This window comes from Apteryx rowi, unplaced genomic scaffold (assembly GCF_003343035.1).
Source record: "Apteryx rowi isolate R43461 unplaced genomic scaffold, aptRow1 scaffold_1188, whole genome shotgun sequence".
In the NCBI taxonomy this organism is placed as follows: Eukaryota; Metazoa; Chordata; class Aves; order Apterygiformes; family Apterygidae; genus Apteryx; species Apteryx rowi.
The window spans coordinates 86350-105381 of NW_020447406.1; the positions used below are offsets into that span (position 1 = coordinate 86350).

Here is a 19032-nt window from a genome sequence, read left to right on the forward strand (position 1 = left end):
TTTTCCAAGAAGGAATATTAATTCTATATTCTAGTGAAAGACTACAAAAGGAGAGAAGGGCAAGTGCTTAAATTCAGTCAGGGCAGTTGAGTGAATGCTGTCCTATGTATGGGTGGGAGAACTACAAATCTGCATCCTTAAATAGGAAAGGCAGAAAGTCTAACACCTTTTGAGATGTGTTCAGGGAGAACAGAAAGATGTTAGGAATGACGGTAGGCTGTACTTGTGCCTACAGTACAAGTAAAAACAGCGAATAAAAGAAAACAACTGAAAAACATGCTTTTACTACAAAGGGGTACTTCTGGTTGACCAGAGCAGCCAGAGGGACTAAGTGAAGAATTTCCTTGGTGTTTTACAAAATGTGAAGGTTCTACTTAACTTGTAATTTGAGCAACAGGAATAAGGAAAACTCGGAAGAATTAAGAGGATTAGAGATTTCTAGACACTGCAATGAGAAACTTTTGATGAGAAAATAAAGAACCTGGCCTGGTATCTGTAAGAAGTAAACTCAGTTAGTGCTATGAAGCAATTGTGTTAAAAGATCTCCTGAAATAAGTATATTTTCTCTAAAAGGACCTATGTTTTGTCTTCTGAAGAGAGTTACAAAAACACTTTGGAGGAATTCTGCGGAGCAAAATACAGTGCACGTGGAAATCATTTTCTTTCTGAAGCAGCATTCTGAGCTGGTTTCTGTTTTTGCAGCTCTCATGAGGACCCTCTTCATGTTTCTCTGCATTGGGCGAAGCTGAGCATTTGGCTTTCTGTAGGATCTGACGTCAGACAGGAGACTGTAACATTATCATTCATGCGAAAGGTAAGCAAGAATGAGTTGTTCAGGGGGATTCTGTCTGAAAACAAATCTGAGTTGTTATTCTGTGTGGACAGTAGTGTTTTCCCATTTTTCCCTTTTGTTTTTCTTAAAGCTTAAAATGTTTTGAGAGCCCGTAAAACTTTTTTTAATGGGCTTTCTGTTGCACAGTGACAATGTTTGATAGACCACCTCTTGTGATGTGAATTCCTTGAAGTTATCATGCCATCCCATCTCAGTTACTTTTAGGGAATGATATGCTATATGGGCTGTATCTTGGTTTAAATGCACCCTAGAGCTTTATGAATCAGTGGAATCCAACAATTGCCTATAAAATAATTTTTCCATCCATGGCATATCATTATTTGTAAGGATTATTTTTGTCTACCAGGAGCTTCATGAGCATCGTTTAATCTTTACAGAAGTAGTTCTAAGTGATAGTGAAAAATGAAAAAAACTCTCGGCTTTAAGGCAATTGTCTGGGAGTGTCCCATTCTGAACTTCATTCAAGGTATTTTCTTGTTCAGCCACTGCAGAATTCACTGTTTGTTGTAGGAGTTACTGAAGGTTGAACTTGGCGTGACCATCTGAAGGATTTAAAGAAGTAGCATCCTGTAGGACAAAGAAATACAGAAGAGCAATAAAAAATTGCATGATTACTGAATCAATACTATACCATTTCCTGTATGCCAAATTCCTTCATTTACAGTGAAAAATACCTATCTGTTTACTTCTTATCTTTTGTAAATATCACACCTAATTTTCTTACGCGTCCTCTTTCCTCCTCCCTTGGTATCTCCTCCCCTGTGATGGAATCAATTGCACCAGTGGGTATTATATAAAGAAAAGTTCGCAGAGGTGTTCCCAGTTCACCCACCTTAGCCACCATGGGGCTAAGGGTTGCCAGCCTTTTTATGCTCTGGCTGGCACTTTCCTATGCGAGCGAAATAAAAAAAGGTAAGCTCTAAAAACAAAATGGTGGCAGATTGCCTCCTTGAAAAGGGGGAGAGAATAAAATACCACAATAAAGGTAGAAGGAGGCAACACATTTAAATAATGCACTGGAGTTTTAAGATGTCTTGAATTTTTTAACATTCGAATACTAGGGCTATGTGGGTGAGCCAAAGTAGGTAGATACTGCTATCTTTGGAGAGGTTAGTGCCTAAATCTATTGCATTAATCTCTAGTTTGATGTACTTGGAAACTATTATTTTCAGTGTTAGGTTTCTTTCCATATGTTTAGACTTTCCTAGGTATAGTAACTGCTTGGCAGAAAGAAAACTATGTCAGTTTGGCAAGTTCTTTGTTGTAGCAATGAAGAAAAAGGATAGTTGTATGTTTTGTTACTCTGGAACAACATAAAACCTCTCATATTCAAGATTGTATTTATAGAGCAGTTGGTGATGCATTTTCTGCAGTTTTGAGATACTAGTTTTGATCTCCCATGTCTTGAATTTAGCAATGGGAGGAAAGCAAAATTTTGCGTTTGGGATCCCAGCTGTGAGCTCTGGGAGAATGTCTGTGTAGTCTTCCTTTTGGGGAGAGAAGTATCTAATAGTACAAGCTTTGGTTGGATGCACCTAGTGTGGTTGATAACATCAAAGAATAATGACTTAGAGGTTCCCTTGGTAGTTCTGATTTCTCAAATTAAACACTTCTAGATAATCTTGGAAAGATAAGTGGCATGGGTACTCTTGGTACCTTGGCAGGCTTCCCAAGTATGTTCAGCTTTTATGCTCATCCCTAATCTATAACATCTTGAGACCTAACTTGATACTGTGTTAATTTGTGTTAGTATTTGGTACAGTCATTGGGAAGGGAATGAACTTGAGATCATCAACTTCATGTTTTGCTATTGCTTTTTTGTTTTGCTCCCAATGTCATTATTTTCTGCCCTGATTTTCCTGCAGAGGTCTGTTGTAATAGGAATTGTTTCTGTTAGGAAAAGAAGGAATTTTTTAAGAACTCCTGTTGTGCTTCCCAACTCTGTTTCTTTTTTAGCGCATGTTGGATCAGGGAAGGGAATAACTCTTAGAAATGATAAATACAAAATTATTTACTAAAACTCTTACTGTGATTCAGCATGAATTCATGCATTTGGCAAAGCAACCACCACTGTATTGATGCACCAGCTTGTTAGCAGTCAGAGGGTTAAGTTTCCCCACTTAATGCAGGCAAGTTCTTTCACCTCGGTGAACACTACAAGAAATACCTAGGTCCCAGCAGTGTTTATTAATGTCATCTTTTCCATTACAGAGATTGACATCTCTTTTGTTTAACAGGCAGGTATTTGACTAGGCTGGAGATTTGTGGAATCACTGCGCACATAATTAAAAGTGGTTTCTACTGTATATTCTAACATTCTTTTCCTGTAAACTCACTTGTGCTCCGTGGCTGAACATTATGGAAGCATTATGCTGTCTTGTTGGGTAATACTGCTTAGCCTCAGTGGACTCTAGCTTGTTCATTTCCCTTTTTTCATGCCTCTTTCTTTTTCATCATTTAACAGGTAGGGCAAGAAGCCATGGCCACTATGTCTGCAGCACTTGGGGGAACAACCATTTCAAAACTTTTGATGGAGACGTCTATCAATTTCCTGGCCTTTGCGAATATAATTTTGCTTCTGACTGCCGAGAGTCTTACAAGGAGTTCTCTGTCCAAATTCAGCGTGCTCTGAACAGCAATAACCATCCTGTGATCCAGTACATTCTGATAACAATCAAGGACTTCACAGTGTACCTCACATCAAAACTGGCTGTGGTAGATGGGCAGATGTAAGTTCTTATAATATAATAGTGCTTCAGAGAAATGTGCTGTGAAGATAAAAGCAGGATTGATTCCTTACACTGCTGTCTGTATATCATTAAGATAGCTGCTGCAAGCATTTCCATAAGCTAAAAGAACACTTCAAAATCCAACATAAAAACTGCTTTGGGGAAAGGCTTTAGTATCAATCTTGATTTGTACACTGGCATAAGGGATGATTTAAAAGCAAGTCAGGGAAGAGATTTATGTGAATCATTCTTTTTCTGGCTGTACAGTAAATAAAATGCAACTCATGAGCCAGATCTTTCACTGAGGTGAAATGACATAGCTTCATTTGTTTTACTGTACCACCTTGAGCTTACCTTAGCAGAAGGTCTGGCCTAGCAGGTCCTCACAAATGAAGAGTCTTTTTGTTTATTTTCCTGGCAGGAGAGAGGTGTTATTTTCTGTTCTTCATAAATAATTCTGTAAAGTTTAGTGGCCATTCTTCATGAGGTTATAACACATATAATGCAGGTTAAAAGGGGGGGGGGTGCTAAACTAATTAGTCTGTGGCAATATGTACTTCTTCACAGAGAGCTGTAATCTTTTTTTCCTCCTGTAATATGGTGACGTAAGGCACTAAGTCTGCCACAATTACTCCTGTTAATCCTACAAATATGCACACTGAAACAAGTGAAGCAACTCACAGGTTAACACATAGCTCTGTAGGATGAAGATGGAAGAAGCTGGACCAAATATTAGTACATCTTAGCCTTATTAAAAAAATACCCTTTTTATTTTCATTGCCGGACTGGATTTTGTCCAGAAGTCAACTTTTGATCTTAAATGGGGAATCCACTGCAATAGAAACCTATTCAAGATAGAAAATTACATTCAGTTTTCCAAGGATCATACCAGAATGCATAACAAAATGGCGTGAAGTCATGGAAAATGCATTCTTTTCCCCCAGCTGAAAAAGTCCTTCACCCTGTATTCAGGTCTTAAAAGAGCTCCATAAAAAACATGTTTAGAGATCCTTTAAAAATTGTTTTTTCTTGAAGCAAACCTGTTTTTCTCCTAGGTATTATTCATAAAACAATAGAACCCTTCTGAATAGAAGGCTCGTAGAACTGGTTTTTGCTGCATGGAGGATTTAGTTTTTGTAGAATTTAATTTCCCGTACTGCTCTTTAACTGGCACGTGATCCATTGTCATATAAAATACTATTTCACACCACTGAGGTGAAACCCGTAGAACAGATAAATGTATGAGTTTGCCTTTTGGTACCCAATCCACTGATTAATTAAATGTCCTGGCAGATTTGGTGCTTAAGTGTATACCCTTGTGTTTCATTCTGTGATAGCTGAAAGGTGAAAAGCTGCCCAGTGTTTTATAACTAGAGGGTGAACAATGCAGCCAAAAGTAGAAATGGTGGCTTCTGAGTTCCTAGTATTTTGATGCGTAAGTCATTTGGTCATATTAAAAATGCCTAAGGAAAATAGTTGGAAAAATCCCAGTGGCAGGAAATTAGGAGATAAAATTTTCCCAGCCAAGAGATTAATTGTGAGAATATGTGCACAGACATACATGTATCCTGAGCGATAACAATTATTCTGACAAATGTGTAGAAAAAGAACTGGTGTTTTGACTGGATTCCAGTGTACACTGCTTCTGTTTGAACAGGCATCTAGTTCTTTAAATTTTGTAGGATGCTGCTGCTTGCCACAGTCCATCTATTACTGAATGAAATTCAGTAATATGTAGTGTAGCGTTATATAGTGTACTGTAAGATAGACATACAAGAACAGGAGAGATATCCAGTGAGTTAGTTCCATATCAGACAAGAACATCTATGCTCAGCCTTCTGCAAAATACCTTTCATCATATTAACGTGCTTTGCTGTCACCATTAATAAGCTTGGTCCTACCAGTAAATGACTAAATTCCTCAACATGCTCCATTCTCTCCAAGTTGTTCTTCCACTTTTTTTGGCAGTCCCCATACCTGCCTGTGCTTTTAGAACTCTCTCTTGCAGAGGAAGATCCTTTCAAAAGAACATTCATTGTCTCTGAAATGGTTTTCAGATTTTTGGTAAGGGAAAGCTTCCAGTCAGATTGTTATTTCTTTGGTGAAAGTAAATGATTAGCGAGCATTCAAATATCCTGTGTTAATCCCACAATGATGCTGGATTTTGCTTTGATTAATTTAAAGGCATCTGTCATTTTGCCTTTTTCCTCTAAAGAACCCGTCCCTTCAGGGAACATTTGCCTCTGAAATTACTTTGCCTTTTAAAGGCAATGATGCATCACGTCAAGTGCTAGAGAGAGAGGATTTTATGCCCCATAACGAGGCATCCTGTGCAACTAGGATGAGCTAGGGGAATATAAAAAGGCAAAGGATGGTTTCCCTATTCGTTAGAATATTTCTCCTGTAAGAGACATTCATGTCACCCCTTATGTTCCTGTACTAATACAAAGCCTGTGATTTTCTTCCTAGTGTCAAGACACCCTACTACAGCTCTGGTATGTTCATTGAGAACAATGACATTTACACCAAGGTTTATGCCAAATTAGGCCTGATTCTGATATGGAATCAAGAGGATGCACTGATGGTATGTATGATCCAAGTCTTCTTTATTAGTATTCCCTGGGTTTAACAGACTCTCATGGACTGAACAGAGCTAGAGTGTTAGACTGACTCTTCCAGCTGGCACTCATGGTACCTTGTTTTCAAAAGGTAAAGTTCCTTTCTCTGTGGTGTGATAGAGTAGTGGTATGGCATTCAGATGATCTTACTACTTTCAGTAACACCTGTAACTCCTCCACAATCTGATCTGCATTTTCCTTCATTTATCTTTTAAAGTTGTTTCATAGTCAGCTTTCCTGATTCATAGCAAGACTTAAATTTTATCTTGGTAGCGAAAAAAGAAGAGTCCTGTAATTTTAAGAATGCTTTATTTTTCCTCTTTATCAATATGGTGATTACAGTGATTATCGAATTAGAGGAGCTTTAGCCCCTTTTTATTTTCTGTGTTATTTTTTGCATCTGACTTGTGTGTTTATCAGCTATGCTACACCTAATTTACAATACAGGAGCTACTTCTGAAAGGGTTTTGGGTTGACCATCACTTCTGTCATCTAGCAGCTTTCCTTTCAGGTAAACATACTTGCTTTGGAATGGTCTTCATGCTCCAAGTAATTCCTTTCCATTTTTCCTTTTTCTTTCAATTAACTAGGTGGAGCTGGACAGCAAATTCAATAACCATACATGTGGTCTTTGTGGGGATTACAATGGCATTCCAATCTACAATGAGTTTATTAGTGAAGGTGAGTCATACTACTACACTGATAGTTATCACAGAAGATAGATTCATAAGCATTGTGCATAGGAGCATCACAGGAGAGCAAATTCCATATCAGGTATTTCTGTAATTGCCCCAAAGTAAGCATTATGTTCCAGTTCTGCATTCCCATTGTAACAGTATTTTATTGCAGGTGAATCATTTTGTTCTCTCCTCCACAGGCAGAGCCTTCCTTTCTTAGTACAATATCAGTTTAAATTTTTAAACATGCTTAAAATAGACATAACTGGAACAGAGATCCATGTCCGGCAGATACAATTGATATCATAGCAACTGTTTCCCTTAATCAGTAGAGTGTAAGGAATCAGATGTTCCTTGTTGTCAATTTTTTAGGCTTAGCAAGGCCTCTTTGTAATTTCTTCTCACAGTCGCAAGCTACAACTCAATTACATATGGGAATTTACAGAGGATCAACAAACCCAATGCCAACTGTGAGGATCCTGATGAAACTCAGGCTCTTCCAAGCTGTAACGAGCATGTGAGTAATCCTACTGGTGAACTTCACTTTCATGGGTATGTGGAGACATTCTTGTGCTATAGGGAGTTAGTGTGTGAGGAGCTGGGAAGGCTTCGTCCCTTCCATGGCAGACATTATGTCTCCAGCTAATATCAATGACTAATACTTAATTTTAGAAAAAGAAATCTATGTGGAAGCTTACAGTCCATCACTAAAAGCAATAAATAGTGCTCTGACCTTTTAAAAAAGATGAGGAACAGAGGAAGTTCTGAGGTTGTATGTAAATTATTTCCGATTCATGTTTTTCGAGAGAGAACCTACTATATGGTTCCTTCTTCCTTTCTTCAATAATTGTTGCTCTTTAGGAGCCAACAGTTTTTATGATAGGAAAGGACCTGTCTAGAAGTTCAAGTGTGTATGAATCTCTTAAAGGTAAATATAATCTTTACTTTTCCTCCTTAGCGTGATGAGTGTGAGAAGTTGCTAACTTCCTCTGCGTTTGCTGATTGTCATTCACGCCTCAATGTGGAGATGTATGTCCAAGCCTGCATGCAGGACAAGTGTGCCTGTAATGGAAATGAGGACTCCTTCTGCCTCTGCAGCACCATCTCTGAGTATTCTCGCCAGTGTTCGCATGCAGGTGGCCGGCCGGGTGAATGGAGGACACAGCACTTTTGCCGTAAGCAGCTATATAAATTTTACAAAGCAACAAGTATTTCATGGATGAAGCACTGTGAAACATTTAAAATCATTCCTCCTTTACAAACCTGTATGCATATATTATAAACTGTATACCAGTAGTGCAAAAAGCTGCATACTGTGTTCTTCCTGTTTTCTTCTTCTATTGCCTTTATCATGAAGAAACGTTTTTCAGCAAGTAGAAATTCTGTTCCAGTTCAAAAGCTACAAGGCCTGATGCTGCGGATGACTGAGATCATTTGGTCTATTCAAGACCAAAAGAAGAAAATATAAAGGGGGGGGGAACAGTTCAGCAACAAACACACATGCTTGGCCAAATGGAATCTAACTTGGGACACCATTGATTTGAGGGGAGTGGGAGATAGGATCTTTGGTTTCTGAGGAATAATAGACTTTATACTCAAATAACTGATGATGCCTTTCTCATTCTTTTAGCCAAGACCTGTCCTGGTAACATGATCTATAGAGAAAGCAGCTCACCCTGCATCAATACTTGTTCACACTTGGAGATCAGCAGCCTTTGTGAAGAGCACTACATGGATGGTTGTTTCTGCCCTGAAGGTAAGTGTATTTCTTGCTCCTGTGTCTGGAAATAAATGCCTGTATACTTGCCTTTAAACCAGAAAGCAAAACAAGAACAAAACCAATAGCTGTGGCAAAGGGGTTCATAACCAAAATATTAAATGTTGTCAAATTATATCTTAAAAATTAATATGGCTACTCATTAATTTGCCCCTGGGAGAATATAATTCTTGCATGTTAAAAAAAAAAAAAAGAGGTAATCATTGATGAATTAATTTATAATTTTGCAGTTAAATCTTACTGACACATGGACTAGGTCCTATGTATTTGGTCATAAATCTACTTTTAGCTCTGAACAAATGGATCTTTGCTAATAAGCAGAAAATCATGCTTTTAGCTTGAATAATTCTGATACAATGGACATCATTTACCCAGAGAGTGAAATTCTCAGACTTACAGTCAACCTTAGAAAAAATAATGTGACAATTACAGTCTACAGCATGCTCCAGAAGGACTATAACTAACCATATAAAATTCTAAGATTGTTATTGTATACTTCTGTGGAGCTTTTTGTTTGTGTATAGTTATGTGAATGGATAGATTTAGATTTTCAAAGCTGGATAGAAGAGTTTTCCACATGTCTTATGTTAAAAAAGTATAAATTTATCAAGTTGTCTTCACAGTTTTGATAACCTTAGCCTGTGTTTCATGTGTCAAGAGCATGCCTACCCTTGAGAGTTTTTCCACTCTAGAAATTGCTTTTGTTTCAGAATGAGCTATAATAGTTAACTGTTGTGCTTTGCAGGAACTGTATATGATGATATCACTGAGAAAGGCTGTGTACCTGTTAGCCAGTGCTACTGCAAGCTCCATGGAAAGGGATATTCACCTGGACAAAGCATCACCAGTGAATGTGAAGAATGGTAAGGATCATGGTTTTATATACCTTTCTTTGAATGATTGTGTATGGGTCTATCCTTTTCAATCTTCTATCTAGCTGTAGAAGACTTCCTGAAAAAAATCTGAACTTAAATTTATGTTGCATGGCTATACAATCTATTCTCTGAAAGCTTTCCTTGTTTCTACAGCATACAGAGGAAGAAAATCTTAAGTAAATGGTCAAAGATACAGTTTCAAAACACCCAGGGATATCTTGCTGTTTGCTCAGCATGCAGATGCTTTCAGTGCTCTTAGCTCCTATAATATTTACATATATTTTTGGGTTATTTGTCTGCTTACAGCACCTGTGATTCAGGTAGATGGACATGCAAGGATTTACCCTGTCCAGGCGCATGTTCAGTGGAAGGAGGTTCTCATATTACCACCTTTGATGGGAAGAAATACACCTTCCATGGAGACTGTTACTATGTGTTGGCCAAGGTACTGTGTACTGAAGAGCCTTTCTGTTATAGAGTAAATGCAGGTGTCTGTGCACTGATGTGTAGTAGCTGCGAATTGCTGTTTCATTCCAATTTTGAGAAGAGGGAAGCAGAAATGTTAAAAGCCACACTGGAAAATCGAGGATGGGCTGTAATACCCCCATGCACAGTGCAGTGATTAATGGGGGACTGTGGTCGCTTAGTGCAGTGGGAGGCTAACTTAATCACCTAGCAGACTAGGTATGCTGTCACCATCCGGTGGAGTCCTTCATGTATGAGGAATCAGGGGAGCACTGGCTGGATAGGTAGACTGCAAAAATGGCAGTTCTCAGGATTAGGAGCTTTCAGGAAGTTCTGTAATAGCTAGTTCTGTATCTCAGTGGCAAAGTCATCTAGGGAAAGGAGCTAAGCAGCTATTTCATCCATCTCTCCCTAAAATACCTGGTGCCTGTTCTTACAGAGAATGACAAAGATGTTGATCTAGAAACCATACTGTTGAATTTTTTTGAAAGAGAGTTCAGCTTCTGGGGACAGTGCTGAAATGGAATGAAACTACTTGTTATTGTAACTGATGATTTCAGTCTCCTCTTTGTTTTGGAAATCATCTTGTGAGTGAGATGTTTGATTGGACTAATGGATATCCATTTTCCTGTGACTGTAGGGTACCGCTAGTGACTCTTATGTCCTACTGGCAGAACTGACTCCCTGTGGCTTCACAGACTGGCAGACCTGCTTGAAGACTGTTGTGTTGCTAACAGACCACAGAAAAAATGTAAGTGTTGTGTGAGTTCTGCTGGTGTGTTGAAGAGTAGCAAATTTCCCTTACTGGGGAGCAATAAGAATCTTTTGGAGTTCTTACTGTGGATAGATGAGGCAGTTCAGAATGACTATAAAACAACTGAAGCTTCTGCCTCAAAAACTTAAAATAGGCCTAAGCTGAACAAATGCTTATTTGAAACAAATTCAGATAAGTTAACGTTTTTCCCCTTACCTTCTCGGCATTGTGTGATTATTCTCATTGTATTCCAGGTTGGCTGGAAATAAGAGTACCATTCTTCCTCCTCTCACAGTATTTTATTTTATTCAGATATAATTTTGCAGATCTAATTAAGTGTCTTTCAGAAGACATCCAAGCTTCTGAACATTGATACAACCCAACCTTCTTAACTAGTTGAATTTCATTCACTAATAATCAAAATTAAAGTGTTGGGAAATCTTCATCATTTTTGCATGCATGCCTGATTTGTATTTCTGTCAAGTCTTTCTGATTTTCTTCAGTATTCTGATTGATACAGGAATACTTATACCGTATTTATACATAATTGTATGTAGATATGTATGCATACATAATTTTCCTCCTCTGTTCCTGGTCTTCCATGGCTTTGCCAGCATAATTAGAATAAAAAAAAAGGGGGGGGGGGGAACCATCATTTTATGTTCCTGTATGTACATACTAGCATTTTGTGAGGAAGTTTAACAAATTGCTTCCTTATCATGTCAGAATCATAATAATCCATTACGGTGAAGCCATGGCACATGCTTTTTTAGGGAATAAGAACTTACTATTGATCCTGAAGGCCAAATGTTTTCTTCTACTTGCCAAAACCAAGGTGCTCAGTATAAATGGGCTCTGCACTGTGTTACTGCTCTAGATTGTTTTAGGCAGGAGTAAATGAAACACTCACTAGCAAGACCAAATTTTACTTGTATCCCACAAGTCAGTTGTCATGTTCAGTTTTCAGAGATTTTCCCTTTCTTAGACTATATTCTAGTCACAGCCTAACTGTGCAAAACAGTGCTGGTTGTCTCTCTCTCCCCTCTTATAAGGTTAATTTTTTATTATTTTTGCTCCCTTTCAATACCTGGAGCCTCATTTTTTTCCATTTGCTTTCACACAGGTGGTGGTTTTCAGATCAGATGGCAGCGTGTTACTGAATGAGATGACGGTGAATGTGCCTCATGTGTCAGGTAAAGGACACAGCCTTATGTGTCACATGTAACACAGCCAACTTCTAATGTAGGCGTGATAAAACAATTTATCTTTTCAGAGCCAAAAGTGAAAGACACATGAGAAGCCTGAAATTTTTTTCAGGTGTTGGAACAAGAATTAACTGGAATGTAATCTAAACAGCTTGGGAAGGAATGTGATTTTGGTTAGTCTTCACTGAGAATTTCATGGCCAGACTGGTTGATTGAAAAAGATGACCGTTCACTTTCTTCATACATCTTGAGTATACTTTGGCATGTAGCTTGGGAAGGAGGAGTTATCATGACCTAAATTTAAACAGATAACTTAGTCTACTTACAAAGTGGGGCTTTTTAGCAGTTTCCAAATCTGGGTACACGCTGTGCGAATATCCTGGCCCTTGGTCATGGTGAGGCTCAGGCATGTCCGCCCCACCCCTCCTCTTCCCCATGCCTTTTGTCCTGTGGGAAGGAAGCCTGGCAGCAGAGACGAGAAAGTAACTGCAGTATTTTCTGGCCGAGACCTTGATCTGGACAACCAGGGCAGGAAAGAAGGGTATGCTATGTAGCACCCCCTCATCCTCCCAGCTCTCTTGAGACATTGGCATCTTTTAAAATAACCAATAGATATAGATAGACACTTGAGGCTGACGGAGGTCATCTAATTTAGGAGCCTACGTACTGGCAGGTTGTCATTATCAGCAGCTGCTGGATCCTGGAGTAACTTTCCAAACAAATGTAAAACTTATCTTCATCACTCCTTTTTAAATATGTTCAGACAGCACACCGACACAGTATGTTTTGCCTCTGAGTTACTGACCCATCTGCCGATGACAAATTATTTTCCAGGAAGTAATTTTTTATTTGGAGGATCGAACATTCTTGGGATGAGAAGTTTGTGAATGCTTGTGTAAAAACAATTACAATGTGTAGTTAAAAGTTTAGAGTAATTAAGTGCTCTAGACAATAAGCAATATAGTATAATAAACCATAAAATAAATAAAGTAGATAAATAGATCATATAATAAATAGAAATGATTATCAGGAACTAGGAAGCCCACTTCCTCCACTGTGTTGGTATTTGTATGCCAATTCTGCTGTTTTTTCCATAATGTCTAGATAATGTTATGTTGCCCATTTGAAATACAGGCAAATTCACTGCCTTCAGTTGTTTCTGAGTACCTTATGAAAAGTTGAGACACATGAGTAGCTGATTTAACATCTACTCAATTCAGTTCTTAGAGATGATTATTCTGAGTCATGTTTTGTCATAGCAACTTGTTCTGAGCCAGCGGTTTTCATCTGTTTTCCACATTGTGATCCTTTTTCCATATGAAGGCATTTTGTCATTTAGCAATATGAAAATGGCAGCATGGTTTCAGTCCAATAACTTTCTGCAAACTGTAGGCTGAGAGGCCATATTCTGGGAATATAGGTCACTGAAAGATCTTATAGCCAAAATAAACCAATCGTTCGAAAAGTAGCATTTAGAGATGAATGGCTTTATTTTGATATGGTATGGTATATGCCATTTTTAAAATGGATTATTACCAAATAGGCAAAGCAGTCTTCGCCCACTGGATCAGAGCATAACTTGATCACTAGCTCAAAAACGACTTTCTCTCTTGGGTAGTATCACATGTGGCAGATTATTATAGGGCTTTAATGCATTTCCCAGAAGTATGCAGCAATGGCTTATACCAGAGACATTGAGGAGAAGGTCTGTTCCTCCCATGCATTTTGCTCAGGGTAGAGAATCTAAGATCTTATTAGTAGCAATATATAGTTATGTATTGGCTTGTGGAGAAACACCTGTTACTCATTGTAATGTGTAATGAGTAATGTGTACAGCGTTGGGGATAATGCTTTCTCAGGAAATCTCTTCAGACTTTTCAGCACTAACGGGTTAGCATTGAAGCTGTCTTGCAAAAAATCTGAGTTTGATTCTGCTCCTGCGGCTGAATCATTGTAGGTAATTAACTTATTAAGTTGGTAGGGACTAGTACTGTGTCTATCTGTCCAGCAGCTTTTAGAGGAAAAAATGATTAATCTGATCCTGATCTCAAAATTTTCATGGCAAGCAGTACCCCAGAAGCTAATAAAAAGTATTACTTTCAGTGACCTGTGTGTGTGTTTACTGCACAGTTCATGTTTTGTTTTTCAGCCAGCTTCTCAGTTTTCAAGCCATCTTCCTACTACCTCATTGTACAAACTTCTTTTGGACTTCGGCTACAGATCCAGTTGTTTCCAGTCATGCAGCTGTTTGCGACTGCGGATCCATCAGCCAAGGAAAATCTGGAAGGCAAGTGCCCATTCAAATGGGAAGCAAAGCCATGCTGTTCCACAGCTGGAGAGTCATGTATTCTTTACATGGGTGATAATTTGTGCTATTCGTTGATTCAACAGAAGGAAAATAAAGGCAGAAGCCGCAACTTTGGAAGAGAATTAACTCAAGCAAACTAGAAATGAATTTCATATTAAAGTGACCTATCACTCCTGTGCCCCTGTATGAATGTTTCTTAGCATATTCCTTACTTCTTTACTCAGTCTAGCTTTAAACTATCTATAAAACCAGGCTTTTGAAGCATTTGTTGTTTTTATTTCATCAAAGAGCATAAAAGCCACAGATTTGGGGGAGATCTGCTGAGGCAGAGATCTCTTCATGAAGACCATTCTTCTCAGAGGTTACAGATTTAAAGTAGGGCTCCTGAATCTGCCGTCCTTAGAGTACGCATTAATATTGATGTGGAGTAATCAGATGCATGAACTTCTGTCTCTAATGTTTGCGATCAGTTGTCCCTCCCCCTTTGACCTTTTAGAATAAAACTAATAGTTAGAAAAAATGTTCACTTTCTTTTTCAATAGGTCTTTGTGGGAATTTTAATGGAATAGAAGGTGATGACTTTCAAACGGCCAGTGGGCTGGTAGAAGCTACAGGATCTGCCTTTGCTAACACATGGAAAGCTCAGTCTACCTGTACAGACAAGATAGAAAGGCTGGAAGACCCCTGCAGTCTCAGCATTGAAAGCGGTAAGCATGCTCATAAGTCAGACGGGTGGCTTCTGCCAGAAAGAGCAGCCTCTGATGTATGCTACTGCAGTAGGCTTGTAAGAGTTGTACTGTCGCACTAATGCTTTTTTAGAGGACTGACAAATTAATAATACATTTCTGCAAGTATGTGTGCCTACCAACACTGATTTCCCATCAAAATGGAGTGAAAGTTCAGGGGGTGGTTGCAGAGGAATCTTGAACTGAAAGACAGGGCAATATTTTATATCATGAGCAAAGGTGGCTTGTGTTTTATGGTATTACTTCTTTTTATGTTTAACTTAGCTTTACAGTCCCCAACTGGAAATGTCTGTGGCAATTCCATATGGACAGCTTGCAGCAGTAAGATATGATTTGTGACTTTATGATTGTGTGTCTACTGCTAGATAATTGAATCAGAGAATAAATAGATTTGTACAGTGACTGTATGTAATTGCTCCATTCCCCAAAGTCCATCCAGTTGTCTCGTTTGTATTGTTGCATTGCATTTATTGATATGTGAAACTGGGCATGGCACAAGAAAAATAAGTGAATGTGATGAATGTAATCATATAATTTCATTTTTCTCCTTCTTTCTTGCAGCAAATTATGCTGAGCATTGGTGTTCTTTGCTGAAAAAATCAGAGGGTCCTTTTGCCAGATGTCACTTAGTCATTGATCCTTCAGAATATTATAAGGTACTGTAGTCTTGCACTCCTTTTAGGACTGGTTTATTTCAAACAGGTGATGTAGGCCATTGTTCAAACATTTGAGACATTACTGTATAGCTTGGCAGTAAGAGTTGGTGAAGGTTTTATGGTGATTAACTRAGGCAGCATAGCATGTATCCAAAGTATCTCCTATAATGGGATTCTCACAAAGTGCTGCTTTAGAAGGTCATTATTGTTCTTCTGGTTTTGTGTTTAATGTATGTTTTTATTGGATTTTCCAACTGGAAAGGAGAATTCAAGAGATGCAATTATGTACAAACAGCTTAAGTCTACCCTTACAGATTAGTTACTATTAAGTCAGAAAAAATAATAAAATATTTATTAAGTTTCCCTTATGAGTTGAAATGTAACACCAAATCGTTGTGCCAGACTCTTCACGGTATCTTTTCCACTTGTGCTCATCACTGTCCTCTAAGAAAGGTGTTCTTGGGAGGCTGGTTACTTTTTAGAAATTCAGGAGGCTTGGCTCAGGTTAGGATAAGCATCCAAACTTTTTCATTCTGAATGAAATGAAGCAGCACTTTCAATCCTTGAACTTATTCATTCCTTCTATTGCTCTCTGATTGTGGGAAAGAATAAAAGCTATATCAGAAAAAGGGTACAGGATATTTCATGAAAGATGAGTTGGAATTACCAATTGCTCTCCTGTGGGTTTATTAACCCTTTGGTTCTTGTTTCAGAAATGTAAATATGACACCTGCCTCTGCAAGGACAGTGAGGAATGCTTGTGTGCTGCCCTGTCCTCTTACTCAAGGGCCTGTGCTTTCAAAGGGATCATACTTGGAGGCTGGAGACAAACTGTCTGCAGTAAGTAGTGGAACTGTAATCCCACTGGAATTAGCCACCAGGAATGAATATTGCTTAAGTTTTGTTACACAGATCTCAAGGGACTTGGAATATCTTGGAAACGTCCAGTTGAATTAAAAGAGACAGTGCTTGGAATGTTTATTAGTTGATGTGATATTCTTTAGCGGTCAGTTGTTCATGAAACATTTAAAAGTTAGAAAGTAGCATTTTTCACTTTCACCTTCTTTCCACAATTTTACTAATTATGCTTTTTCTCTCTTYGGCTAATGGAATCTCAGACATCATGGCTTTTACATTGTCTTTGTTGTAAGTGTCTTTTTTATCGTTTTGTTTGCTTATCAGCAATAGTATAGTGACCTTGAGAATAGGATTTTGTTACATTGCATTCTCTCTCTATGGTTATCAGTATGCAAAACAATGGAAAAAGATACGATTATGAAAATAGTAACTATCAGTAGGGCTTTACAAAATCAATTAATGACAAAAGACAAATAGCAATCCCTTAAAAAGGTAATGGATTTCTTTTTCAGTGATAGGAATCATGCATCCTCATTTAAGGAAGAATGTTACCTTTAGAGTATGAAGCTTATTACCTTTCAGTTGGCAACCTTAAGTGGTAAACAAGGTTAAACTAGTATTACTTGTGAGTTATGATATCTTTATGCTTTAATAGAATCTAAGGGAGTATTTTACCGTTACATGCTGCAAAGCTAAGACACCAAAAAAAAAATGTCAGGGTTAAACTGTCCTTTCCACATCACTTACTTATCTGTTTCCTTTTTTTTTTCCCCTCCAGCTAAGGAAGTATCTGCCTGCCCAGAAAACCAGATCTTTCTTTACAATCTTACAATGTGCCAGCAAACCTGTCGTTCAGTTGCTGATGGTGAAAAGCACTGCTTGCAAGACTTTATTCCTGTGGACGGCTGCGGTTGCCCTGACAATACCTACTTAGACAATCAGGATACATGCGTGCCCATCTCCAAATGCCCGTGTTACTTCAGGGGGTCATACCTGGAACCAGGGGATTATGTCACAAAAGATGATGAGCGTTGGTATGTTTTACTGTGGCTTCTTGTTTGTGGGGATAAAAGCCCTTTTTACATTTGCTTATTAAGTGTAAGCTGTCTGGCTATTAATGGTGCTTTAATGAACATTTATAATATATTGCACACCATTTTCATGCTGAGCAAAGCATTGTCCTGTTGTAATGTAATTTATTAATAAATGAGATGTACAACTTTTTTTTTGCGATGGGAGTACTGGCCTTCACAGATAAATGTGATCCTGAAGCTGCACTGTCAATAGCAATTTGTTGAGCAAAGGGAGAAGGAAGCTGAATACCCAACTATAATGTTATGCTGTTGTTTGCTTTTCTGTCAGATACAGATTGTTTCTCTAATGTTTTCCACCGCAGAAAAGTCCCCTTGATATGTATTTACTGTAACATAGGCTTTTGAAAGCAGCCTTCATGATCCTGGTGTTTTATCATGAACTCTGATGACTGTTTGCAGAATCAATGCAGCATGAATCATCAGTATGAACAGTGAAGTACTTCCTTCTCTCCAAAGGAGGGGTGAAGTGGGAGTTTAAGCATACAGGCCAAAGTTTGCAGCATGTGACTTGAACAGGCATGAAACTTTACTATGTATCCACATGAAAGCTTTGATTTAAATTAGCATTATTATCTGTTTTCTGAGTCATCAAAAAGCATAATATTAAAGATTAATGAAATAGCAGTCATGCCTTAAAATCATAATCTTTCTATGCATTATGCCTAAAATCTCCCCAGTTTTTTCCCCAAGTGCATATTCACAAGTGCACTTCAACAGAGTTCACCTTGAAATAGCAATAAAAATTATGCAGAATATCTTTGATAAATACTGTCAAATTTTTTATAAACAGATCTTTAGATTTATATTGAAGACACTGAGCTTACATTTTTTGAATTTATTTCTTATTTCATTTCTTTGCTAGTGTTTGTCGAAATGCAAAGCTCCAGTGCACTTCAGTGACTCTAAGAAGGGCAAGTAAGTAACATTCATTATAGTAAATAAAAGAAAAACCCAAACCCAAAACTTCACTCCTTRTTTAAACTGTCCCCTTGTCGTGCTTTTTTTTTTTTTCTCTTTCTGTGAAACATTTGCACCTGTTCACTTTGTTCTGGTGTCTTCGATGAGCCTCTTCTTCCTGTAAGGGTTGACATTCCCTGGAGTTTGTGTCTCAGTAACTACTACTCCTCACACACATTTCTTTTGCCTTTTCTTGATTCACCTAAACCAACAATATGTTTTTATTCAGCAGAATGTCCTCCTCACAAGACATATTTTGACTGCAACACATTTCAGAACTGGACTTCACAAACACCTATACAACTTAGCTGTCATACTCCTCGAACTGATCATGTATGTATTCATGATTTTTCTCCATGTCATGATTCCTTTGTTCGCTAAATGACACACTGCAGCAGAGGATTCCAGGAAATGCAGTTGTAAATAACAAATTCTTTCCTTTCATTTTCCCTTTCCTCTT

General features: G+C 38.1%; 1 protein-coding gene across 1 annotated transcript in view; it reads left to right on the plus strand.

Moving 5' to 3' along the window:
• Positions 1-1695: 1695 nt before the first annotated feature.
• The window catches only part of LOC112974878 (mucin-2-like), a gene marked incomplete at its 3' end in the record, with an annotated part of 35348 nt that continues 18011 nt past the window's right edge, over positions 1696-19032 (plus strand). Inside the window, exons 1-18 of the mRNA XM_026084284.1 lie at positions 1696-1765; positions 3318-3582; positions 6052-6166; positions 6791-6881; positions 7285-7394; positions 7836-8052; positions 8508-8633; positions 9400-9517; positions 9836-9974; positions 10635-10745; positions 11872-11941; positions 14103-14240; positions 14804-14968; positions 15569-15663; positions 16377-16503; positions 17300-17555; positions 18478-18530; positions 18802-18905. Of these exons, the coding sequence (XP_025940069.1) occupies positions 1696-1765; positions 3318-3582; positions 6052-6166; positions 6791-6881; positions 7285-7394; positions 7836-8052; positions 8508-8633; positions 9400-9517; positions 9836-9974; positions 10635-10745; positions 11872-11941; positions 14103-14240; positions 14804-14968; positions 15569-15663; positions 16377-16503; positions 17300-17555; positions 18478-18530; positions 18802-18905 (2370 nt within the window). The remainder of the gene's footprint in view (positions 1766-3317; positions 3583-6051; positions 6167-6790; positions 6882-7284; positions 7395-7835; positions 8053-8507; positions 8634-9399; positions 9518-9835; positions 9975-10634; positions 10746-11871; positions 11942-14102; positions 14241-14803; positions 14969-15568; positions 15664-16376; positions 16504-17299; positions 17556-18477; positions 18531-18801; positions 18906-19032) is intronic.